Below are 26,900 nucleotides of genomic sequence, written 5' to 3'. Positions count from 1 at the left end.
ACCTCACAGCAAGAAGGCACAGGGTAGAGATTGACCTATATACTGGCCTTAAATCTCAAGAACCGGCCTATATTTAGTTTTGCCCAACCTGCTGTAAAGTATGCGTAAACCCTTATTAGAAAACTTCAGTGTGAAAAGATAACTGCACAAAACATACTACTAAAATCTTGAAATATCGATATATCGTATCATTTAATGTAATGATACTGTATTGATATCATGGGCTGTTGTATCGATATATCGCCACAAGTGTTTTTTGGTATATTTTACGTAATTATTTTGTTATAATGCTACAGTTTTGTTGCTTGTTTAGTGGAAGGAAACTTATGCAACACATTTGAAATTTTCACTGTTTTGAGGATTAAAATGGGTGGGTTTCATATTAACTTTGCACAAGAAGTGGTTCAACAAAGACTTTTAGTATCACAGCCATGATTTAGCCATGATTTTTATTGAACCGTATTGAATTGAAAGCTCAATTTATCGAGATATGTATCATATCATGGCTTATGTATCGAGGTATGTATCTTATCAGAAACTTCTGATGATACCCAGCCCTACATACTACACAACTGTCTTATAAATTTGTGTTAAAAAAGGCCTGTGAGTGAGTTTTTTGTAATTTAAATGCCATTATATGGGGAAAACAATCAAAATAGGCTCTATGTATTAGCCCAACTGTATCAACTATTGTTTTCTCTGGATTCTAAATAATCTGTAACAGCATCAGCCATGAAAAACCCCATACTGGTCAATCTCTAGTTCTAGGTTTGACTCCTGTTTTCTCCCTTTAAACCAAAGCATGCACCATAGAGCAAATTTTCCAGCTTATGTAGTCCTGACCAAGCTCAAGATTTCGGTTCCTGGGCCGATTGCTCCTGACAGCAGCACTGAAGGATGAGTCAAACACGGAGGATAAATTTCCCTGCGGGGACAAACAAGTAAACCATAATAAGAAACATATAAAGTCAGATGTTGACTTTGTAAACTGTAGGGGAGTTCATGATTAGAGAGAAAAAGCCCATATTACACTGTTTTCTGATCTATGTTATAATATTGTTTCCTCTACAGAAACATACCTGGAGTTGTGTTTTGTTTCAGTCACACTTGAGTTGAGTGTTTCTCTCAAACAGAAAACACTCCATACACCTTCACTAGAATCACTGATTTCAGCCCTCAAATTGCCCATCTCTGCTAAACCAAATGTAAAATGTAGCTGTTAACAGAGCATTTTGAGCTTTGGAGTTGTAGACAGACTAATAATGAAGTGTTACTCAAACATGTGTGAATGAAACAAAACTCTGGATATGTTTCTGAGGAGCTAACAACATTATAATATGACTTAAAGCTCAAAAGAGTCAATTTTGTGTAATATAGCACTTTTAATTAAAAGCTTGATTTGCAACACTCATTTTAATTGTTTGAAAGAAATTAATTAAATTATGTCAACTACATTTCAGAATAAAGCAAAAAAATATTCCTTAATTGCAGTTCGTTACAAAATTATATTAATGTACTTCAGAAAATTAATATGAAAGTCACACTGAGGAAACAGTAACCAAAAACATGCACATTACACCCTGTTTTTGCTCTTTACACAAGGTACATGTTTATTAGCATCTGGCTCCATTGTAGTTGGCAGATGTCAGTTGAGTTGGCTTATTTCTCACAGCGGTAGATCTTCCTCTGATTAGCACATGTGAAACCTGCCTCCCACACCTCCTGCTGCCATCTGAGTTACATTCAAATCAGGCTCTTTATAAGGAGTCTCTTTTGTGCAGTACTATTGTATTGTGGGGATAATACTTGAATTCTGTCCGTGGCATCTCAATACAGCTCCACAGTCTCGCCCACCTCCGGAAGTAAAACTCACATCATTCTTTCCCGTTGACTTTCAGACAGAGAAGTATATTATGAGTTTGAACTTTTAATTCTGGAGCTATGTGGTAACTAATGTCCAAAGCGTACTAATATTTACTCCAGAAATGATACTTTAAACGTTATAATACACAGAAATATATGTATTTCTGTATACAAAAGTATTATTATTGTTTATTGTTTTAATAGCTGTCAATTTAATGACTACTAATTTTCCTGTAGTCCTCTTAAAAAATAGTAATTACAGTACAGTACAATCATTTGGTACATTTTGAAACACATTTTTAAACAAACTAGCCAACATTAAGCTATGGACAAATGAGGAATTACATAATTAAGCTCATATTTATCCAATTTGAAAAGGTTGTGGCGAAAATTAATGGTGAATGTAGGGATGGGACAACACAAAATTTCCACACGATGAGACAAGATTGGGTCCACAAGAACGAGACAAGATGAGATTTTAACATAATTCTTAATAAAATAATACATTTCACAGTTATAATTATTATAATTTTGGCATCAGAATTTTGTTATTTATTTCATTTCATAGATTTGTTTCCATTCTAGCACTGCTTTTTGGAAGATTTAACTCACTAACATGTAACCCTTTTTTATGTCCGATCTAAATGCAAACACATGGAAAAAAAACTCACAAAATATTTTTTCTCTTGTGTGCACCATCTTGTACCATCCCAAGAGATTACATTGTCAAACTTGTATTTATCCATTTTGAAAAAATAATGGGCAAAATTGGTGATTAGTGATTTTACTCCTAGAATCATAGCTAGCTTTGTGTTGGGAGTGTTGAGCTCCATACTGTTGTTCACTATTTATAAAGAGTTTATATTTGTGCATATATATTGTGTGTATTAGGGCTAATTTTAGGGATGGGATAAGATCTCTTGCCACAAGATCTCATGAGACAAAACATCCACAAGACAAGAATTTTTTTCCTCATATTTTTACGTTTGCCTTGGATGAAAAGGGGGTTAACTTGGCAGAGTAACTCCTCTTGAGAAGCTGTAATTCCAAAAAGCAGAGCTACAATGACTGCAAAACTATAAAATTAAATCAACAAAAAATTGTGAAGCCACAATTGTGAATTGAATGGCACAATTCATTTATTTTAAAAATAAATCAAAATCTCGTCTTGCCTCATTCTCGTGAGCTGAATCTCATGTCATGTCTTGTCTCGTAGAAATTGTGTCTTGTCCCATCAATTGCGATTTTAAAAACATGCATGGCGTTTGCTGTTAGATTTGCAATTTATGTTTTAATAATTGGGTTCTGTTAGAAGTTCACATTTTAAACATGTCCCGAAGAAGTGACAAAAAGATGAAATATGAACTGATAAACTAATACAAAAATCTAATTTCAGAACATGTTTGTACAGATATAAACTATAAAACAGGATATTTTGTTGTTTGTGGGGAAATTCTGTTTTGTTCTAAAAGTAAAGCCTTTGCGATTTGCTAGTTGTGACTCTCTTGCAGCCCTAATGCCTATTACTGTCCCTTGTTATTTGCTGTCACTTAAACCCTGTTGTGTTTTGTGTAGCGAGTGCAGACGGTCAGCCTCAGGTCATGGTGAGCGAGCGCACAGAGGCCTTCACGACAGCGAGGAACCTCCTGGCCTCTGGAGCGGACGCCATCGAGAGAATCATGTCCTCATATAAAGAGGTAACACTCACAGATCCAGTTTTGTCTTATTTTAATTTAGTTTAAAGAACGTAAATGCTGTTTTTAGTTTCTGCGCTTATATCGGTTGGTATCTTGTATTGACAGATACTTAAAACCGACGTATCGGTATTGAAAAAGCTGGATTCCTAGTCAGGACATCAGCTACAAAACACTCATATATCCAGAGCGTTACAACAGTTACGTTCAGAAACTATGGGAATTTAGCAGACTTTTGGCATCCTATATCATTATGTTTGTAAATACTGATAATGCAGAGATCACAACAACTTTTTAGATATCATGAACAGTGGCGTTGCATCTTCACTTTTTATTCCATGTTTACGGTGATACAAAAGTGTGTGGAATTTGATTGAGTATACATGGCCGGCAGCTATAGCTACATGTTTGTTTCTGTGTTCTGTATGTACGGCGGAACATATTAAACTTTTCCACTCTAAAGGGTAGTTTCAGATTTTGATGTTTTTAAGCCCCAAAAACGCCGTCACCGTCTAAATGAAAGGCACTTCCGATAAAATATTTTGTCATTTTTACCTGTAAGCGTTCTTGTGTAAACAGGCCTTATAACCCTAGATGTTAATGGATTTCAAAATGATAGAGAATTGGCATAGAATAAATAAAACTAAATCCCCAAAATGGAAATTGAAATCTGTTACAGACAAATTCAACTTTTGTCTACTTTTGTATTTACCAACCTATATGTTCTCAGTCTGCTTACCCGAATTACACCAACCAGAACTGGACCAATCTTAAGTTAAAGTTTTTTTAGCCAGTCCCTAGTTTGATTAATAGAAGGGTAGTATTATTTAGTATATGCAATCTAGTATTATAATATGAATCTATGCATTGTAATGTCATTAGTGTTCACCTAAGAGGTACGTATCTTTTTCAGATTTTCATATGTGCAATGTCTCTATGCTTGTTTTTCTGTGTTTATTTCAGTCTACTCAGCTTTTACTGCACTTTACTGAGTTGGCCGTGATTAATAAAACTCGCTCAATGGAATTCCTTGTTGAGTGTGTGGGCCAAACTGTTGGTCTCCCCTGAATTTAAATCATTCTTGCCCCCTCTTCTCTTCACTGGTGCATTTTAAGTTTTATTAGAGGATTTGAGAGCTCCGCATTTATCGAGAGGCTGTATTGTAAAGATTCTGGTTGGTACATGTCTAAATGTTTTTGATTGTTTGCCCAGTTTGTGTTTTAACAAAAAGTTTTTTTGTTTTGTTTTGTTGTCTCAGCATGTTGGAAGTGCAAGGGTCAAGAGTGTAGTTGTTTGCTCATGCGAGTTTTATCAATGAGGACTGGCGCACACTTCTGTTTAGCTTTTGAAGTTGTATGTATAGTGAGTAGGAAGGTAACAATAACCGAAATATAGTGATATCGTATCGTTAAGTCTCACAATAATATTGTGGGCTGTCACAAAATAAGTCGAATTACAAGTTCCTTTGCTTAAATGCATGGTTTTATAGTAGCAACAGCTTATGAACATCAAAAACTACATATCCCATGATTCATTTCAGTGCAGACAACATGAAAAAATATGTTTTTGATGTGAATTCTTGGGATTATGATGGAAATAATTCACACCAAAATCTTGTCAAGGTATTTTAAAAGCAAAAAAGAGCCCTATCTACAATTATTTCAGCTACAAAATATCAGTATTTATCTTACCGTGAGATGCATATCGTGATAATATTGTACCGTGACATTAGGATATCATTATATCCCTAATAGTGAAAAATTCTTGACTAAATGCAATACTATTAAGTAAACAGTGGTTAGAGGTCCTATATTACACAGAATTAACTCTTGTGAGCTTTAAACCATGTTAAAACAAACCTGGGGAGGACTTCCGGGTGAGCAACCAAGATGACGGCAGCTTAACCTCGTGGCGCTCCCGATAATGTGTTTATTTTATCCTCCCTCGTTAAACTGAGTTTTTCTTTCCTATATCTTCTACTCAAGAATGAAAGATAAAGTCAGAAACAAGCTTAAAACTAAACCACGGAACACTTTACCAAGTCAAGACATGACTTCATTGAATGAAGAGGACAAGAGCAGAGATGGCTATGCTAGCCACTCAGAGACAGAGGCGCTCCACATGGAGCCGCTGGAAGCAGACGAAGAAACAGTAAATCTCCAAACTATCCTCCATGAGCTCAGACACTCACGTCGTGAAAATGACCAAAACTTCCGCGAACTGAAAGAGAGAGTTGATAAGAGACTTGACGATGCAGAAAAGCGCATTGCGGAGGTGGAAGACAGAACACAACACATCGAGGAAGCAACACTTGAGCTTGTTAAGGTGCAAGAGGAACTTCAAGCAAAAATCATAGACTTGGAATCAAGTTCCAGACGTGAAAATGTTCGCTTTCATTTCATTCCGGAGGGGGCAGAGGATGGCTCTCCATCAGTCTCGGACTTTGTCACGACTTTGCTCAGAGAGAATTTAGCCCTCCCGCCGACGCTGGATTTGACCATAGAGCGAGGACACCGCTCTCTCGGGCCGAAGCCGCCACCCGAAGCAACACCGCGGTCAATAGTGGTTAAATTTGCCTCATACAAAACAAAAGAGGAAGTTTTGAAACAAGTGTGGCAAAGAAGAGGACTAACGCTGGAAAAAAAAAAGGTGATGGTGGACCACGACTACGCCCCGGATATACTGAAAAAACGCCGTGAATACACAGAAGCGAAAAGAGTTTTGAGAGAAAACAAGATAAGGTTCCAAACACCGTACCCGTCAAAACTGAAAGTTTTCTATGAGGGTGACACGAGGATCTACGCGTCTGCAGCGGACGCGACAAAAGACATGGCCAGACGGGGTTTACCTGTAACAGTGATAATTGGTAAACTTGATGGCTTAGATGTCACCCTCTTCAATGTTTACACACCTCCAGGTTCACAATGGTATTTCTATAAGTGTATATTGGATTTGATGATAACCAAAACACAAGGTGTCATGATTTGTGGAGGAGATTTTAATGTAAGACTAAAAACTTTACTGGACTCCTCGGCACAAATCTCACACAACAACATAGGGAAGAAAATCGGAAAATTCATGAGGGAAATGGGAATATCTGACGTGTGGCGTGAATATCACCCACAACAAAAAGATTATACATTTTACTCTGCAACCCATCGTACCTACTCGAGACTTGACTATTTCGTTATGTTTAAAAAGGATATAGAAAGGGTAAAAGAATGTCATTTTGGATCAATGGACCTCTCGGACCATAGCCCTGTGTATATGAAAATTTACACCGACAAGACAAAAGCACCATTCCTCTGGAGACTAAATTCAAGTATACTCAAAGGGGAAATTAAGGAAGAAATAAAAGAAGAAATCAGGAGATATATCGAAGATAATGATAAGGACAATGTTTCTCCAGAAATATTGTGGGATGCGTAAAGCGGTTCTGAGGGGTAAATTGATTGCAAAAGCCACATTACTGAAAAGAAAACGCCAAGAAAAAATTAGAAATTTGGAACTACAACTAAGTGTATTGGAAGACCAACATAAATTAAAACAAGATGATGATGCTTTGCAGAAGATCAGGAAAATTAAAAAGGAAATAAACCAAGAACTAGAAATTCATATAAATAAAAAGCTCTTATATTTAAAACAAAACTATTATGAAGCAGGAAGTAAATCAGCCAAAACTCTAGCATATAGATTGAAAAAACAGCAAGCTGAAAGAGCCATATATAAAATAAGAAAACATCAACGAAGGAAGTAATCTACGAACAGAAAGAAATTGGAGAGTGTTTTGCAAGGTATTATCAAAAGCTCTATTCCTTAAAACAACGGGATGAAAAAGATTTGACTAAAACATTGTTAGACAAACTAAAACTACCAATAATCTCAGAAGAACAAAATAGAACTTTAACAAATACAATTACCGCTCAAGAATTAACAAAAGCGATAAAAAGACTAAAACTACACAAGTCCCCAGGCGCAGATGGATATAATGCGGATTGGTACAAAATTTACATAGAAGAACTCACACCTCTTCTTTTGAAAACATTCAACTGGGTTTTAAATGGAGGTCAGATCCCCCCCAACATGGAGAGAGACAATAATTACAGTTATCCCGAAAGAGGGAAAAGACAAATTGGATTGTTCCAATTTCAGACCAATCAGCCTTTTGAACCAAGATTATAAAATCTTTACCTCAATAATGGCAAGAAGATTAGAGCATATCATACCTGATATAATAAACCTGAACCAGACAGGATTTATCAAGGAAAGAAAGACAAGAGATAACATCAGACGGACGTTCCATGTGATTCACCAGATACAAAAAAAAAAGCCCAAGCAGTAATTATGGGCCTAGACGCCCAGAAAGCATTTGACACCGTAGATTGGACATTTCTGTATCGGGTACTTTCTCGCTTTAATTTTTCAGAAAAATTTATAAAAATAATTCAAGGCCTATACAACAAACCCACTGGGAAAATCAGAATAAATGGTGGCCTAACAGACCCCTTAAAAATCGAACAAGGCTGTAGACAGGGCTGCCATTTGTCACCAATTCTGTTTGCAATATTCATTGAGCCTTTAGCGCAGTGGATAAGGCAAAATATAAAAATAAAAGGCATCACGGTGAATGGCATGGAACAAAAGATTGCACTATTTGCAGATGACATTCTAATTTACTTAACAAAACCAGCAGAATCAATTCCAGAGCTATATAAAACTCTAATGGACTATGGGAAAGCATCTGGTTACAGATTAAACCCTCATAAAACTCAGGTGCTGACATTCAATTATAAACCAGAATACGATATCAAGAAATTATTTAAAATTAATTGGGATATGGAATCAATGACATATTTGGGAATAAATATTCCCCAGAAAATAGAGAGAATAAATGCCACAAATTATGATCCATTAATAGCTAATGTAAAGAAAGATTTGGACAGGTGGAGTTTGATACCTTTTTTAGGAATTCTACAAAGAGTAGAATCAATTAAAATGATCATACTGCCCAAACTGTTATACCTGTTCCAAACTATACCTACTGCTCCAACAAATTCTATGTTTTTAGAACTGGACAAGTTGTTTTCAAGATATATCTGGGAGGGGAAAAAACCTCGAATTAGGTATAAGACTCTGCAACTAAACAAAAATGAAGGAGGCTTGTCTCTCCCAAATATGAGAAACTACTTTAAAGCAGCTCAGCTAAGCCCACTAGTAGACATGTGCAACCCATCTTATACAGCTAACTGGAAAGAAATAGAATGTACAATAGAAAGTATACCACTACAAGCGGCTATAGGAAATATAAACCTATTGAACAAATTAACTGATGTCAACCCTTGGTCAAAAACTGCAATTAATATTTGGTCAAAATTAGTCAAAGATTACAAAGAAACTTGTTTGATGATTAGATGGATTGCATATGACGAAGACTTTACTCCCAACTTAGAGGACAAGACTTTTAAAACGTGGTCTGACAAGGGATTAAAGATATTTAATAGTCTATATTTCAAAGATTCCATGAGAAGTTTTCAAGACTTGAAACAAATTTACAATCTTGAAAACAAAGATTTTTACAGGTATCTTCAAACTCGCCATTATTTGGATAAAAAGAATAAAGAACACAGAGAAACCCCATTATCAGGCATAACTAAAATATTCTTACAATCATATCAATCAGGTCCAAACAATAAATTGATCTCTAAACTATATAATGAATTACAAAATGCAGAGGGCGATAACTCATTGTATATAAAAGAAAAATGGGAAAAGGAAAGTGAATGCAATATAGAAGAGGAAGATTGGAATAAAATTCAAAAGAACATATGGAGGACCACGTCCTCTCCTTACTGGCGAGAATACCTGTGGAAATGCATGGTACGATTCTTTAAAACACCAGCACAAAGAGGTTCAAAGGCGGATACATCGTGTTGGAGATTATGTGGGAATAAAAAGGCTGGGCATTACCATGTTTTTTGGAGTTGCCCCAAATTGAATCAATATTGGGAGATAATTAAACAAAACATTGATGAAACATTTAAAGTAAAGATCCCTTTGAATTTCGAAACTATGTTTTTGGGCAAATGGTCAGATGACATCAAAGGAATAAAAAAATATATGTGGAACATTCTGCTGGTTGCAAGTAAAAAAGTAATAACCAAAAAATGGATGAGTGACAAACTACCGAACTTGGAGGACTGGATTAACATTGTCGAAGACATTTCGCAAATGGAAAGATTGACACTCACACAAAGATTGGAATACGACAGGTATGAGGAAGGCTGGAAACCATGGAAAGATTTTATTAAAACCCGAACATGATATTTAAAAAAAAAAAAAAAAAAAAAAAAAAAAAAAGGTGACAATCCCTGTGCACTGTGTTCAAATGTTCTTTTTTTCCCCCCTTGTTTTTTATTTCTTTATTTTATTTAAATTTCTTTGTATCCTTAATGGAATAAGGGAATTAGGGAGGAAAAAAAAACCAAATCAATACTATCAGAAAGAGATATGAGAAGTGAAAAAGAAAGCAAATTGTTGTACTGTTTGTTGTATTCTCTCTATTTAATTGTCAATAAAAAAAAATTTGAATTTAGAAAAACAAACAAACCTGGGGTTGTGTTTTGTTTCATTCACACATGTTTGATTGTTCCTTTATTATTAGTCTGTCTGCATCTCTTAAGCTCAAAATGCTCTATTCCACCTTGTGATGTCATGTAGGGGTAGTTTTCAAGTCAACAGCTTTTACCTTTAGTTAAGTAGAGATTGGAAATTCCAGGGCTGAAATTATCCAAACGATTAGACATTAGACTTTGACAAACTTTACTGATCCACAAGGGAAATTACTTGGACACAGTAGATCACACACCACAATATATTATAATAACAAAGAGCAAAAATATATAAATGGTAAAAATACATTCTAAATAAGTAGCAAAAATAGCAAGAGGCTGCTGTCAAATAAGGCATAATTATATAAATATATATGAACAAGTAAAATAAAAAACATAAATACAGTATAATATAAATACAGTATTTCACAGTTGTACACAAGAGATTGTAAGGAACAACAGTGCAAAGATGATATGATGATTGACAGGACATAGGTTTATCTGTTACATCTTGTATGTTAATTATACATAATTAATTGATGTGAAAAAATAACTTACAAATAATTTTATTAAAAGTATCAAACAAGTTAGCAGTAATGAGGTGGTTTTATATGCTTATTGGATGTTTTTATAGTCAGTTATAGCATTTTATTTTTTATTTTTTCTTCAATATTGTTACTATACTGTACATTTCTCACTTTTGCTTCACCTTACTGCAAGGTGTTAAAAATCTCTTCTTGAAGCCTGTCCAAGAACATAGCAGGAATAGCTCAGTAATAGAGTTTGTACAGTAGCAAGTCTCTACACGCTGCAGACTCGGCACAGTGTAATTTAACTGTGGAAGTGCGTTCTTGTTTACAAGTCAAACACAGACTAAAGTGAACGACATGTCAAGATGATATGACCCAGACCAAAGCAGTCAGCGGCCCATTCACATAAAGACGTATTTACACTAAACAATACTTTGTGATCATAATGGACAGTACTGTGGCTCACTGAAGACATAAACCAGTCATAAAACCGGAAGTCTACTGCAATCTGGATTAAAGATGCACTATGTAAGCCCTGTCACAATAACATATTTTGAAGTAAATACAGATGATAAGTTATAATATTTAAACAAATTTATGCCACTGTCACTGTAACTCAAGATGTAAACTACAAAAACTATTCTAAATGTACAGTATTATTTAAAAATAATCATGAGCTGCAATAAATAAACAGCAAAATTATACACTTTAGTATCTAGTTTGCATCTATAATGAGTCATAGAAGTTATTATTTAAATCTTTTATGTCTTAAATCTTATCAAACAGGCAAAAAATAAATAAATAAATAAAAATTTCCCTGCAGTGTAAAGAAAATGTACATACACAAAAAAATTAGTTCCAGTTTTTACATATTAAACGTTGATGTAGTATTTATATCATGGCAGGCCTAGCACTATGTAACTTTTCTGGGTGAGAGTCTCCATGGAGATGTTATTGCTTTGCCTGGAATGTTCCACAGTATGGCATTACAGATTTTTTCAGTTGTTTTAGCAGTTTTTTATACTTGGTTTAGTTTGATCATTTGATTCAAACATTTATCTAAGCATGGGCTCAGGTGATCTTGGCACAGGTCTCATTCACACACATGATCTGTGAATTTAACTTGTTTTTTTAATACTACATGTCTGTTCTCGTGTGATAAAGGATGTTAGCCCAAACTCTATTACTTTGATTATAAAAACTTAAACATAACAGCAAAAAGCAAATATTTTGAGCATCCATTTTGGGCTTGAGCTGTTTTGCAAATGTCAGTTTTTAATAGTGAAGTGTGTCAAAAAAAAAAAAAGGTAAATTTAAAGTATCTTGCATTTATTTAATACAGGTGTTTTTATTGCTAAAACATACCTTGCATTCTTACTGTGAACTGACTCACCTCTCCATAGATCTAACATGGTCTGATGGTGTCACCTGCTTGTCACCATGGTCAGGGAGACAGGTTTAATGCCATACAGTGAACCATTTCAGACGAGGCAAATAATATTTTCTCAGAGACAAGCAGGTGTGGGCTAGCCAGACTCGCGCCCCGGAAGTTGTAGACCGTGCATCGGCCAGTTAACAAAGAGCTGTGAAGCCATGACGTTAAACTCAAGCGCCTGTCTGGGTCCCTTTTGTGGTACAGCACAACAGTAAACAAAGCGATCGAGATGGATGTAGACGAAGACAGACATTCTGTGTTGGCAACGATTCCCAAGATCGAGGATTTAAAGCTGGAACAAAGAGAATGTTTTGTGAATTTTATCAAGGGGAAAGACGTTATTGCCCGTCTTTGTGTGGGATTTGGGAAAAGCTTAATATACAAGTTAGCCCCATTAGTGATACATTACATACACGACCATGGCCTACCGTCGAGCGAACGAATCCTAATGCTGCGGGGTCAGACAGTTTCCACGAAGTGAAACCGGCTGATGAATCAGGCTAGGTGAGGACACTCACAAAAGAAAATGACCACTTGACAAGATAGAATTCGCTTAATTCTCATTATCAGACCAAATTAATACGTAATCCTTTTTTTTTTTTTTTTTTTATTATTATTTTCAGATTTCTTTTGTTGCATATATCTACCGTTTTATTTAGCCTTGTACTGCGTGTCTTGCTTTCTCATGCTGTAACCTTGGCTTCTATCTAGAGCAGTTCTTTGTATCCAAAACAACCAAACTTGTGGACTGTTTGACTGTGACTGTAACCTCGGGGCAGTTCACTTGAGAGCAGCCTGAAAATATAACCTTTGTTAAATTACAAATGCTATTGATGTTTTCAAAATAAAATAAAATTCTCAGTGTACATTTAAAATCATCCTGGAGCATTATATTTCAGAAAAAAATCTAAAGTAGGAACTTTTCTATACTAATATAACAGGTGTGTAGAGGTCTTGATTACAGGATTAGAAAGTCTTATATGTATATCTTATAACATTATATGACCTAAATAATTGCATCCTTTGTGATATGTCCATTTCTTTCTATTTGATTGTTATTTCATGTGAAGCCTTAAGCAGAATCCACTTCCTCTTTCCCTCCCACTCAGTCTCTTATGTCACTAGGTCAACCAGCAGTGATGTTTGTGCGTGTATTTGTGTGTGTGTGTGTGTGTCTGTGTGTGTGTGTGTGCGTGTGCTGTGTATGTGTGCATGAGTGTGTGTGCGTGTGTGTGAATGCATAGATAGTGTTTGTGAAGTGGCCAGTGGCTCTTGGGGCTTAGTCTCTGTGAATAATCCTCCATCTGTTGATCTTTAGAGCTGCACTACTGTATCTCTTCACTCTCCCACTTCATTCATTCATTGCTGTTGGCTTTGCTTCACTTAACAGTTTTACAGATTTTCTCTGACATTTCCCCTTATACATTTCACATAACACTCTTTTTGAATACATGTTTTTATTATTGTTTTTTCTAACTATTATTTTGGCTCTTATTCTTTTCAGGGGTGTCAAACTCAAATTCACAGAGGGCCAAAATTTAAAACTTGGACTAAGTCGTGGGCCAAACTAAATGTTTATTGAAAAATTTCAACAACATCTGCATGTTTTCTCTTCTTTCGAGATATGTAATGTTAAACCTTTTCTTATTAAAATAAATGTTTAATAATAGTTTTGTTTAAACATTGAATCCAGAACAAGCATAATATAAAATAATAACAATATTTTAAATAAATAATGTCTCTATAGTCTATCTGTAGCGGCGTGCAGCTCTAATACATATTTGATATGATCTCGCGGGCCAAATTTGGCCCCCGGGCCTGAGTTTGACATGTCTGCTTTATATCTTGTTTATTTCACAGTGTCATATATCGCTTCTAATTGATTGTCTATTGTTTATTCATGTGGTCGTTTTAATATCTCATGGAGCACTTTGTTAAACTAATGTGTTCATTCAAGCTACCAAAATCCGACTAATAAGGATGGGACCAGACACAAGTTCCACAGGACGAGACGAGAAATGACGAAATTTTAACTTTATTCCTAATATATACATTTTGCCAATCTATTTCCAATTTTGGCCACATGTTTTTTTATGTTTTTGTTTTTTCATGTTTTTGTTTCCATTCCAGCATTTTTTGGAACTATAAGAGATGTAACTCACTAATATGTAACCTGTTTTTTGTCCAGTCCAAATGTAAACACCAACAAAAAAATCTCATGAGATCATTTCTCTCATGTGGACACAGTCTTGTAGCAATTTTGTCTCGTGAGATCTTGTGGCACGAGATCTTGTACCAGTTAATTATAATTTGCAAATGCGAATTGTAGATCTCAAACAAAATGTTTCCTGTGTCACTGTGCTGTGATTAAAACCCAGCACATGGCATGTTTTTTGGGGTCTTTTTTTGGTTATTTTTCTACAATGTGATCAAATTTGAACTGTAAATGGTTGAATTATGAACTAAAACTATACAGTGTAATTACTAGGGATGTAACAATTACCGAAATATCGAGATATCGTAGTCACACAATAATATCGTGGGCTGTCACAATATATCGAATTACAAGTTCCTTTGCTTAAATGCATGGTTTTACAGTAGCAACAGCTTATGAACTTTGGAAACTACATATCCCATGATTCATTTCAGTGCAAACAACATGAATAAATATGTTTTTTACTTGAATTCTTGAGATTATGATGGAAATAATTCACACCTCTTGTATTTTAAAAGCAAAAACGTGTCCCATCTACAATTATATCAGCCTCTTCAAAATATTGCAATAAATATCGTACAGTGAGATTTGGATATCGTTACATCCCTACTAATTACTGAAGTCTTGCATTGTGATTTATTTATTGCAGCTCGTGTTCATTCATATTCACATATAGCTTTTGAGGATAATTCAGCTTTATGGTTTATTTTCAATATTATCGTTTATTGTCTATATTTACTTCAGTCATATATAGCACTTCAAAATATGTTATTGTGACAGGTCTAGCTGTAGAACAGAAAAAGAGATATGTCCTGTCTCTGGTCTTTCCTCTTTTGCCTGACAGCCTCGACTGAAACACATCACACTGCTCCACGTGACGTCTGTGGATTCCCAGAACTGTCGCTGGTTTTTGAAGCTGTATCAACAAACGCTGTCAGCCACACTCCACAGTTTCAGTAGAAATAAAAAGGTGTTTGAGAAAGATCTATAAGGAGATCTTGTAGAAATGTTGTTTTCAATGTAAAACTAAGGGCATATGGTTATCTGGTGTTTGAAAGTAAAATATGATAAAGATTTATTTTTGGATAATTGTAAACCAGTTGTTAATAGGTGTAGTTCACATTGAGATGTCATAATTTCAGATAGATGACTTTATGACTAACTTTATGAGGGATTTACTGTTTTTGATCTACAAAATGCTAAACCCCATTGAACATTTTTTATTCATTATTGGCTCCAATAATTTCCCTTCTTATAGCAAAAGAAAAATTTACTTCTGTTCTCTAAAAATACACTTTTGTCCAGTTGACAGATTTTTTCTCTTACTGTGGATCCTACCTGGACGACTGAAGGATTACACAGACTTAAAGTAAATATTTTAACACATCCTTTGAGTTGAATAGTGGAAAGTATCTAAAATTCTAAAGAAAAAGCAATTTAACTTTAGTTTATTTGTTTATTTGTCATAGAAGACAGTGAACTTTGTGTCAATTTCTGTTTCATACTTAGCCCCAGTAATTATCGAGCTAGTAACCATAAATCAATGTAAGAAATTTACACTCTGTTTTTTCATGGAGATGTTATTGCTTGTTATTGCAAGTTACAGGTTAGATCTGTGGAGAGGTGACCCCACTCACAGTCAGAATGTCTGTTTTTCTAGGTATTTTTGAGCTATAAAACCACCTGTAACTGAATATATGCAAAGTAGAGCTATTTAATATCATACTGCGGAACATTCCAGGCAGAGCAGCGACATATCCATAGAAACAAGCAGGTGATGGCTGCTCAATGCACCTTTAAACATACAAACATCATTTATTAACTGGGTATTTGGGATGTAACAATATCCAAATCTCACAGTATGATATTTATTGTGATATTTTGAAGAGGCTGATATAATTGTAGATAGGACACATTTCTGCTTTTAAAATACCTTGACAAGTTTTTGGTGTGAATTATTTCCATCATAATCCCAAGATTTCAATCAAAAAGATATTTCTTCATGTTGTTTGCACTGAAATGAATTATGGGATATGTAGTTCCCGATGTTTATAAGCTGTTGCTTCTATAAAACCATGCATTTAAGCAAAGGAACTTGTAATTCGATATATTGCGACAGCCCACGATATTATTGTGAGACTTTTGATGGTACGATATCACGATATTTCGGTGATTGTTACATCCCTACTGAGTATGGTATAGTGTTGTTTGACCATGACAGAATCCTAGCACAGGTTCATGCTTGTTTGCCTCACATAAACATGCCCTGACCTTTGACCTCTCTTTGTCCCCCAGGTCACAGAGCTGGCAGGATACACAGCTCGGGTGCACAACATGTTTGTGGTGTTTGAGGACGTCCAAAAGGGCATTTACAAACGCTCGTCGCTAACGGCAACCACAGGAGGCGACAAGAAGAGCAAACCCGGCATGCACATAGACGGACCTCTGGAGATCAGGGGTAGGTCTGGGTCTGATGCACTGCTTTAAAGGGCCCACATTACACTATTTTCTGATCTGTTATAATGTTTCCTCATCACAAACAGACCTGGAGTTTCACTGTATTTTTAAACTTCATACACCATCACTAGAATCATTTGGATAATTTCAGCCTGGAATTGCCGGTCTCTTGAGCAAAAGGTAAAAAGTGTCTGTTAACTTGAAAACTACCACTTCATAACATCACAAGTTGGAAAAGAGCATTTTGAGCTTGGAGATGAAGACAGCCTACAGGATTACTCAAACATGCATGAATGAAATAAAATAAAACTCCTGGTGTGTTTTAATGAGGTAATACCATTCTAACATGGCTTAAAAGGGACAGTCCGGAATTTTGGACATTATCCTGCCACTAAAAACAGTCTTACCCACTCCACAAAACACCCGAAGCTAATCTATTATTACAGCAGACTTTCGATGTAAATGTCTGTGTTGATAGAATAATTTTAGAAGTAAAACCAACCTTGCATTTGAAGGATTTATGTCTGAGCATCAGCAGCGAGTTGTACTTCCTGATAGAAAGCTTGGCAGCGGCGGGCTGATATCACGTAGTACCTATCATAGTGGCAAAGTGATTCAGGTGATGCAAGCGTCGGCAGCGTCACATGGTTATTTTGGTATGAATGAAAAAAATCCACTGCTCGCTAGTGTGAGCTGAAGAAGTTGCAGAATATTTGTTGTGATGATGTTTACCACCAGGTCAGCTCCCATTGGACACCAATTTCTAATGCGGGCTTGTTTCTTTTATTAAGCCGTTTTAGATGAATATTGTGATTCAAAATGTGCAAAATATAACATCATGATCCATGGATTATAACCATAAAGCAATGAAAACACAATATGTCTGCTTCAAAAGAATGCAATGGAAAAAAGTGACCTTTGGCCTCCAAATCCAAGATTACAAAGACTAATAACAATAAAGTGTCTGTTATGTCAAAAAGGAATTTTTACAAATATAATCTATAAAGTAAAGATAAACCAAGAAATATAACAGCTGTCTAATCCTTTATAAGTAGCTAAGCCCGTATTTGTGTGAAAAGTTAAAATAATTCTTCTTTCTTTGTGTTTGTTCAGGGGAAGTGATCGACGTGGACCAAGGCATCGTGTGTGAGAGTGTGCCCATCATCACACCAAATGGAGATGTTGTGGTCTCTTGCTTAAACTTTCAGGTGAGAAAAAAATCAGATCATTTCCTGCTCCCATTCTCTGTTTCTGGGTATGCAGCTGCTCTGTTGATTCTTTGAATGCAGAGTTTTTAGACAGTATATTCACCGGGGGCTGTGTGCAGAGCTTCCCCAGTGGTCTCATTAGATCTTACCTTCATGTGGTGTTTGTCCAGGCTTATTCCTTTGAGAATCACTGAATTGACATATTGTGACACAAAATATGTATTTTATACTATACTTTAAATGATTAAATGAAGGATGTAAATTCAGCTTCCCATTAAGTGTATACAGTATAAGGAGTGAAAAATAAGTCACTACTGGATACTCAGACAATACATTTCATTGTTACATGGTTAAACTGTATAAGTTAACTTGAAGAATTTGGAGAAACCTGTTATTTATACATACAAGTGGTACAATGAAATTACTTCAGATTTGCATTACACATTACACAACGTACTAACTAAAGACTAGTTATGCATGTAAAAGTACTATATTACGCAAAACTGACTCTTATGAGCTTTAAGCCATGTTATAATGCTGTTACCTCCTCAAAAATAGTAGCCAGGCTAGGGTCGCTTAGTGCCTCTGCTCAATTTCATTTCTCTCCAGCGACTAGGTTAGGAATCAAATACACAAGACGGTTTGCAAAAACCCTGGAAGTTGTAGACCAAGCACCGGCCAATCAGCGAAGAGCTGTGAAGCCATGACGTCAAATTCAAGCGCCTGTCTGGGTCCCTTTTGTGGTTCAGCACAACAGTAAACAAAGCGGTCAAGATGGATGTAGATGAAGACATACATTCTGTGTTGGCAATGATTCTCGAGATCGAGGATTTAAAGCTGGAACAAAGAGAATGTTTTGTGAATTTTATCAAGGGGAAAGATGTTATTGCCCTTCTTCCTACGGAACTGCATAAAGAAGTTGACTAAGTGAGTGTGACGTCACCCATAGTGTACACTTCCAGTCAAATGAAGCTCACCGAGGCTTGGAGTTACAGGAGCGAATTTGAGGCTGAGAATTTATTGACAGACAAAATAGTGAAATAAATACACCAAGATTATGTAGAGCTGGTTAATACGAACATTTAACACCAAAATGAGGAGGCTCACAGAAGTTACAGAGAGAGGGGTGACAGTTTCTCAATGTAAAGTCAATTGGAACCAGAGTTGATGGAGCCAGAAGCGCCCCCATGCTCACTTCCTATTTGGATCCCCGCAGCTATGTCCATTTATATATAGAGTCTGTGTATTGTACTTACGTTATGTGTGTTTCAGGTGGAGGAGGGCATGCACCTGCTGATCACTGGACCAAACGGCTGTGGGAAGAGCTCTCTGTTCAGGATCCTGAGCGGACTGTGGCCCGTCTATGGAGGCCGCCTGCACAAGCCCTCCCCTCAGCACATGTTTTATATCCCACAGAGGTACGGGCTCACAGTGGATTTGCTATTTGGTCAGAATTATCATAATCGTAAATGCTGCGGTTATTTACTATTTAAAGAGAAAGTTCTGAGTTAAGACCAAAACAGTAACACTTAATTTTAATTGTGTTTGGAGATGTGTTTTGTTTCATTCACATGTTTAACACACAAATCTTGCATATTAGGCTGAGTTCTTCTCGCAAACAGAAAATACTCAAGCTGCACTGTGTTTTTAAACTCCATACATCTTCACTAGAATCATTTGGATAATTGCAGACCTGGAATTGCTAATCTCTACTGAATTAAATGTAAAAAGTTGCTGTTAATTTGAAAACACTTCCTGAAATCACAAGGTGGGACAGAGCATTTTGATCTTTGGAGATGTAGGTAGTCTTATAAAAATGCAGGATTACTCAAACATGAAACAAAACACAACTCCAGGTACAACTCATTATGTTTTTAATGAGGTAACAACATTCTAACATGGCTAAAATTTCACAACAGTCCATTTTTGTGTAATATTGGACCTTTTAACATTCCTTATTACTGCTAACTAGTCTGATGTTACTAGATTTTCACTACTGGCATAAGAATTAATGAAACTTAACCTATATCATCGCAATAATAATACTCCAAATATTAGAAAGAATCATAAATAGATTTTATTGTTAAATGGCGACACTCCTTAATCAACAGCAGAGTGTTGGAAACCAGTGCAGGGCTTAGTCTCACTCCATAGAGCCCCGTGTAACTGTAACCTCTGTAACAGGAGCAGTGTGTGTGAAACCAGAGCTCAGGCCAAAGTGAAATATTTACCAACAGACTGTTCAGATACTGTCCAATCAAACAACTGCTTTTAAGTAATTATCCTCAATGAACTAAGTCACAGGTTTGGTTCTGGATCAAGCCCAGGTTAGCCCTGATGTAGACTTGATTTAGTCCTGATCTAGTCCTGGATTCAGTCCAGTCCAGTACTATTCACATATTTGATGAAATTTGTGAGTAACTTTGAATATATATTATTAGTATAGTTTGTCATTAAACTTGTATATTTGACAGTATAATGATTTTTAAAAAGAAATCACAATATTACCCCTCTCATCTTCTGATATGTACAGTAAGTTTTGTACATAAGATCATAGTATTTAAGTACAGTATGTAATTTTCCAGAATTGGCATGTTATCTGCATGAGTCCATGGAAATAGAATGTTAAAGCCATACTTTGGAACATTCTAGATGGAAATAGATTAGCTTTAAGGCATACTGTGGAATATTATATCCAAAGGAACAACATTCCCATGGAAAAAAATAGGAGGAAGCCTTCTTCCTGGCCAAACAAGAATCAGGTTTATGGAGATGCAAGCTCGCCTAGAGTAAGGACACATGCATTTAAAAAAAAAATAAAATTTTTTTACAGTGCAATAAATAACCAGAATGACATGAAAAAACATGCTTTTATTTTAGTCTATTTTATGGCTAAAAAGTCACATACTGTGTCTTTAATGTAGCTTAGTCCAAAGTGGGTACAGATTTTATATTGATACTTTATTTATATGATCATATTTATAATAATAATAATAATCATCATCATCATCATCATCATTAGAGTTCTGTGAAAGTATTTTGCTTTAAAATGTGCATAAAAATACAACATACTGAATTTTGACTCTTGAAACAGCGTGAACTCAACGTGACAAATCGTTTTGTTGAATATTTAAAGTTGCATTGCATAACTTTTTCAGATCTGTGGACATGTGGGCTCCCCCATGTTAATAATGACTGTTTTGTGGTACTTCTGAGAAATAAAAATTATAATTGAATAAATACAAGATATATTTGTTTAATGTCATATTGTAGAACATCCCAGGCAAAGCAATAACAGAATGGAGACAAGCAGATGTCAGCTCGTCCAACACAAAAGTGACACAATGCACCTTGACATATAAATAACTAAATATGTCTAAACTGCACACAATGTAAACCTAACCGTATCCACTGTAACGTAACCCCAATGTACAGACTGCGCTGACTCAGGCTCTCACCCTGACCCTCCTACACACCAGTAAATATTTCATACACGGTGGAGGACCAGCTGGCCGCAGTAACGCAATCCAATACACGCGACGGGACAAAGGACACAACAGCAGCTTAACGCATGTCTCTGTGTGTTCACATGTGTCCTCTGATTGTTCTAACTGCTCAGTCTTTTGTTTTGTGACTCATTTGTTTGACTCATCCGGTCTTCAGTGGCAAAACCACTTAATGAAATGAGAGTTGGACAACAGACCGCTCGAGGGCAAAAGTGCTGTATGTTTGAAAGCCTTGTTTGTGTGTGTGTGTGTGTGTGTGTAGGAGTGCTCAAATGACTGGAATAATGTAATAATCTTGTGTGTAATGATTTATTTACAGAGTACATCTGCATTACATCAGCAGACTAAGGGGCAGCTTCTTTCCCATGGCTGTCACACTACTAAATTTGCACTTTAAAGGTCCTATATTACTCAAAATTGACACAATTGTGAGCTTTATAAAAGTGTTATAATGTTGTTATCTCAACAAAAACATACCTGGAGTTATATTTTGTCTCATTCACACGTTGAGTAACAATGCATTATTAGTCTGTGTACATCTCCAGTCGTAAAATGCTTTGTTCCACCTTGTGATGTCATGCAGTGGTACTTTTCAAGCTAACAGCTACCTTTTACTTGCAAGGCTGCTGTCACCTAGTGGCTCCGCTCAATTTCATTTCTCTCCAGTGATTAGGTCAGGAATCAGAATACACTAGACGGTTTGCGAGAACCCCAGAAGTTGTAGACCGCACACCGGCCAATCAGCCAAGAGCTGTGAAACCATGACGTCAAACTCAAGCGCCTGTCTGGATCCCTTTTGTGGTGCAGCACAACAGTAAACGGGCGGTCCTGATGGATGCAGATGAAAGCCTATATTCTGTGTTGGCAATGATTCCCGAGATTGAGGATTTAAAGACAGAAGAGAATGATTGGTGAATTTTATCAAGGGGAAAGACGTTATTCCAGTGGGATTTGGCGCATTACATACGTCACAACCAAATAGCAGTGATTGGTTAAATTAAAAAAGTACTTGCCTACCATCGAGCAAACGAATCCTAATGCTGCGAGGTTTTCACGAAGTGAAACCGGCTGATGAATCAGGCTTATCTTTTACCTTAAGTTCAGTAGATTCAGCACTTCCCAGGGAGAAATTATCCAAATGATTCTATTGAAGGTGTGTGGAGTTTAAAAACACTGTGGAGCACTTCATCTGTTACCACTTGATGACCTCACAAGGTGGAACAGGTTTGTGTGTTAAACATGTCTGAATGAAACTAAACAAATCTCCAGGTGTGTAACATAGATCAGAAAATATCATAATATGAGCCCTTTAAACATGAATTGCCTTGATCCAGACTTTTGAAGTATTTTTTCTCATAATGTCCTTTCGTCTCTCCTTCCTCTTGCGTAGGCCGTACATGTCCATGGGGTCTCTGAGGGACCAGGTGATCTACCCGGACTCTCTGGAGGACATGGCCACTCGGAGTCTCACTGACAAAGACCTGGAGGCCATCTTGGATATCGTCAACCTCAACCACATCGTCACCAGAGAAGGAGGTTTGACAGGAAGACATTATTTGGTTTTAGTGACTAATTCTGCCATTTAATTTGCAAGTCAGTAATTGCACAACTCAGGAATATGAATATTTTTGAACTGTTTGATAATACATATTTCTTTATAATAATATTTTTTGAGGTCTTTATTCCAGTCCTTGTTTTTTTTTTATTTCATTTAGTGCAAGCCTTTGTTATTATCTGAACTTGTGTATCATGACAAGTTAAGGTCTCCACTGTTTTACCATCTCAGTATCGTTACTTAGTATAGTTTATTCTGTCTGTGGTTATGAGAATCACATAAATGATCATATTTGTCTGTTCTTTTTAGGTTGGGATGCAGAGTTGGACTGGAAGGACGTGCTTTCAGGTGGAGAAAAGCAGAGGATGGGGATGGCTCGTATGTTTTATCACAAGTAAGTTCATCAGTCACAGTCAGATGATAGTTTTGCAATCAGAAATTTACTCAGATATGACTGTAAATGGCCTGGTTTTGGTAAATGGTCACATTTTTATACAGCACTTTTCCACATTCAAGGTGCTCAAAGCGCTTTACATCAAGGAACCACTCACCCATCCACGCACACATTCATACACCGGTGTACGCAGACATTGTGAGTCAAGTGAATCTGACCGCTCAACCATTGTTTATGTCAAGAGTGGGATTCAAACCACTGACTTGGAATCAAACCACTGGACTGGCTACTCTTTATTTTTAAGTGTATATATGCAGCTTTTTTCAGTTTCAGACAATATATTCAGTAGTCAGATTTTTCACATCTAGTCTAAAGTCTAAATTTGCACCTGATATTAACTTTGTTCTTGTGTATCCTGTGTCCAGGCCTAAGTATGCTCTGCTGGATGAGTGCACCAGCGCCGTGAGCATCGACGTCGAGGGGAAGATTTTTCAGGCGGCCAAAGACGCTGGAATCTCTCTGCTCTCCATCACACACAGACCGTCACTGTGGTAAGAACAAGACACATATGAGTCATGTTTCTATATCCACATTCTGTTTAGATTAAAAAAAAAAAAAAACATATGTAAAAAAAAGCCTCCCAGAGAATCAGTGCAGTGTTGACTTACTTACACAAACTACTTTCATATTTTAGCAGCAAAACTTTTCTCAAATTCTCTGTGAAATTAATGAGATTCACACTTAAAAAACACATATTGTGCTTGATTCTGCTATATAGTTATAATTTAAGACACCAGTGGATCATTCTGTTTCCATATTTCAGTATTATCTAAAAATATTTAAACAATGTAATAAAAGAGACAAGTTTGCCCACTTCCTCGTTTGAAAGCGGATTTGTTTTCATTCGTACCAAAATGACTATGCAACGCTGCCGAATCCTTTGTGTATCACCAATTAAGAAAATAAAATTGCAGAAACTGTAAGTAGAGAGGAGTGGCTGTGTGCTGGTGGCATCTTGAAAATAAGTGAAGTTTGCTCAAATATGCACGAATCACCTCAAATATAACTTTGAGAGGGTAAATGAGAAGAGGAAACAACTATAACATGATTAAAAGTCAATTCGCATAATTTGCATGATAATAAATTAAAAGAGAGAGACAGTTAATTAGAGAGAAGAGTGCGGAATGAAAATCTTTCAGTCATATGCAGCTAAACAGAACAGTTCAGAGCCTGGATCTAAACAGAGTCTGTCTCACATCTTCAGGAAGACTGTTCTAGGTTTTAGCTGCATGGATCTGAAACACTGACTACCCATTTTTTGTCCTGACTCTGGGCACCAGCAGGAGGTCGGTCCTTGAGGTCCTCAGAGTGCGAGATGGTTCATATGGCTCTAACATGTCACAGATGACGTGCTCGGCCATAGAGAGACTTGTACACAAGCAGAGCTGCTTTAAAGCCTATTCTCTGAGCCACAGGAGCCAGTGCAGAGACCTGAGCACAGGACGCATGTGCTCGTACTTCCTAGTTCAAGTCAGGACCCAAGCTGCGTTCTGGATGTAATTTAGCATTTCAATACAAAAGAGAGTGGGGCAGAATAATGTTGCCTTGTATATTTGTTGTATCTTTTTCTTTTTTAACTGTACCCCAAATAATAATAATAATAATTTGTGTCTGAAATAAAGAACAAGTAAATCAATTTCGGCTGATCCTGTGTTTTTGTCCCTCTCGATCACAGGAAGTACCACACCCACCTGCTACAGTTCGATGGCGAGGGCGGATGGCGTTTTGAGCAGCTGGACACGGCCACGCGCCTTTCGCTCACGGAGGAAAAACAGAGGCTGGAATCTCAACTGGCTGGAATCCCGGAAATGCAAAACCGCCTCAACGAACTCTGCAAAATCCTGGGAGACGATTCTGTGCTCAAAACTACAGAGGAGTGAGCGGCACAAAGGGTTAATGGGGCAAAAAGACTAAAACTAGAGTAATTTTTAAGCATTTTCAACCTCTAACTTCTTCTTTTAAAGGTGCATTGTGTAACTTTTTTGGTGGAGGGTCCATTAAACAGCTCTACCTTACATTTATTAAATTAGAGGTGGTCTGACAGCTCACAGATCTGACCCTCCACCAGAAAAGTTACACAGTGCACCTTTAAAACTCCTCATCATATCTTTTCCCTTTCCTGCGATTAGTAAGACTTGAAATTCTGATAACTAAGTGAATTTTATAAGGACTGCGTGAGTCTGTGTCATGTGAATCAATTTTATATTTATTTGTTTTTAGTTTTTGGTTTGTTAGCACTTTATTTTTTTTTATTTTTTTTGTGAAAACAATTTTAACATCAGTATTTCTAATTTGCAGGGTTTACCAAGTTAAGAATCTACAGTAGTGAATAGGGAATGCATTTTAGGATGCTTTGGAATTTACATTTTAATTTTAAGTATTTGGTTTTGAAAGAAGTATCCACACAGAAAATCCACAAATTATGAAATTATTGTTTTTCAGGGATTGAGTCCACAAACTTGCTGTATTGAAGTTATGAATTTAAATCCTACCAGCTGACAACAATCACATTTTGATAAATTAATCAAGTTTTTCAATTAATTTCAATGTATTTTTGTACAGCCCACAATCACAGTAGCAGTCGCCTCTCAGAGCTTAACTGTGTAACTTTTTTTTTTGGTGGAGAGTCCTTCATCTGCTCGTCTCCATGGAGATGTCGTTGCTTTGTCTGAAATGTCCCGGTATGGCATTAAATATATTCATCATCTTGCATTTACCCAATAACATGAGTTTGTATTGACTTAGAAATATGCATTCTTAGTCTGAGTGGGCTCGCCTTTCCACAGATCTGACATGTAACTTAGCCCTGTGGCATCACTTGCAGTCTTTGTTAAACTGGGTCTATCCCAGGACTAAATAAGGACTAAACCGGGTCTATCCCAGGACTAAATCTGGACTAAACCGGGTCTATCCCAGGACTAAATCTGGACTAAATCAGGTCTTGCTTAGGACTAAATCTAAACTAAACTGAGTCTTGTCCTGGACTAAATCAGTTTTTACCCAGGACTAAATCTGGACTAAACCAGGTCTTGTGTAGGACTAAATCTGGACTAAACCAGGTCTATCCCAGGACTAAATCTGGACTAAACTGGGTCTTTCCCTCGTTTGTCTTCAGTGCTTATTTGAGAACCATGTATATTGACGTATTTATTCGATAAATAAGTGTAATGCCATATTGTGGAACATTCCAGGCAACATCTCCATGTAGATGGACCCACCAGAAAAGTTACATAGAACAATATTTAACAGGGATGTAACAATAACCGAAATATCGTGATACCGTATTGTCAAATTTCTCACAATAATATCGTGGACCATCACAATATATCGAATTACAAGTCTCTTTGCTCAAATTAAGAGTTATGGTGCAGAAAT

General features: G+C 36.4%; 1 protein-coding gene across 6 annotated transcripts in view; it reads left to right on the top strand.

Annotated features, from left to right (window-relative positions):
- Positions 1-25,448, top strand: part of LOC110166344 (ATP-binding cassette sub-family D member 2-like) — a 28,001-nt gene extending 2,553 nt beyond the window's left edge. For 2 of the 6 annotated variants that reach the window (XM_055154200.1, XM_055154199.1), the window contains exons 3-10: positions 3,448-3,560; positions 16,641-16,803; positions 17,916-18,010; positions 19,283-19,428; positions 22,907-23,052; positions 23,381-23,465; positions 23,891-24,016; positions 25,201-25,448. In XM_055154200.1, the coding sequence (XP_055010175.1) occupies positions 3,448-3,560; positions 16,641-16,803; positions 17,916-18,010; positions 19,283-19,428; positions 22,907-23,052; positions 23,381-23,465; positions 23,891-24,016; positions 25,201-25,405 (1,079 nt within the window). In that variant the 3' untranslated portion in view covers positions 25,406-25,448. Of the gene's footprint in view, positions 1-3,438; positions 3,561-16,640; positions 16,804-17,915; positions 18,011-19,282; positions 19,429-22,906; positions 23,053-23,380; positions 23,466-23,890; positions 24,017-25,200 lie in introns of all 6 variants that reach the window. The other 4 variants (XM_020931581.2, XM_055154198.1, XM_055154202.1 and 1 more) reach the window with 3 other exon arrangements.
- Positions 25,449-26,900: the final 1,452 nt, after the last annotated feature.

The sequence above is a fragment of the Boleophthalmus pectinirostris genome, unplaced genomic scaffold (assembly GCF_026225935.1).
Source record: "Boleophthalmus pectinirostris isolate CB_2022bp ecotype Guang Dong unplaced genomic scaffold, ASM2622593v1 HiC_scaffold_18, whole genome shotgun sequence".
Taxonomy (NCBI): domain Eukaryota; kingdom Metazoa; phylum Chordata; class Actinopteri; order Gobiiformes; family Gobiidae; genus Boleophthalmus; species Boleophthalmus pectinirostris.
Note: the sequence above shows the minus strand (reverse complement) of the source record. Positions and strands in the feature narration are given on the sequence as shown.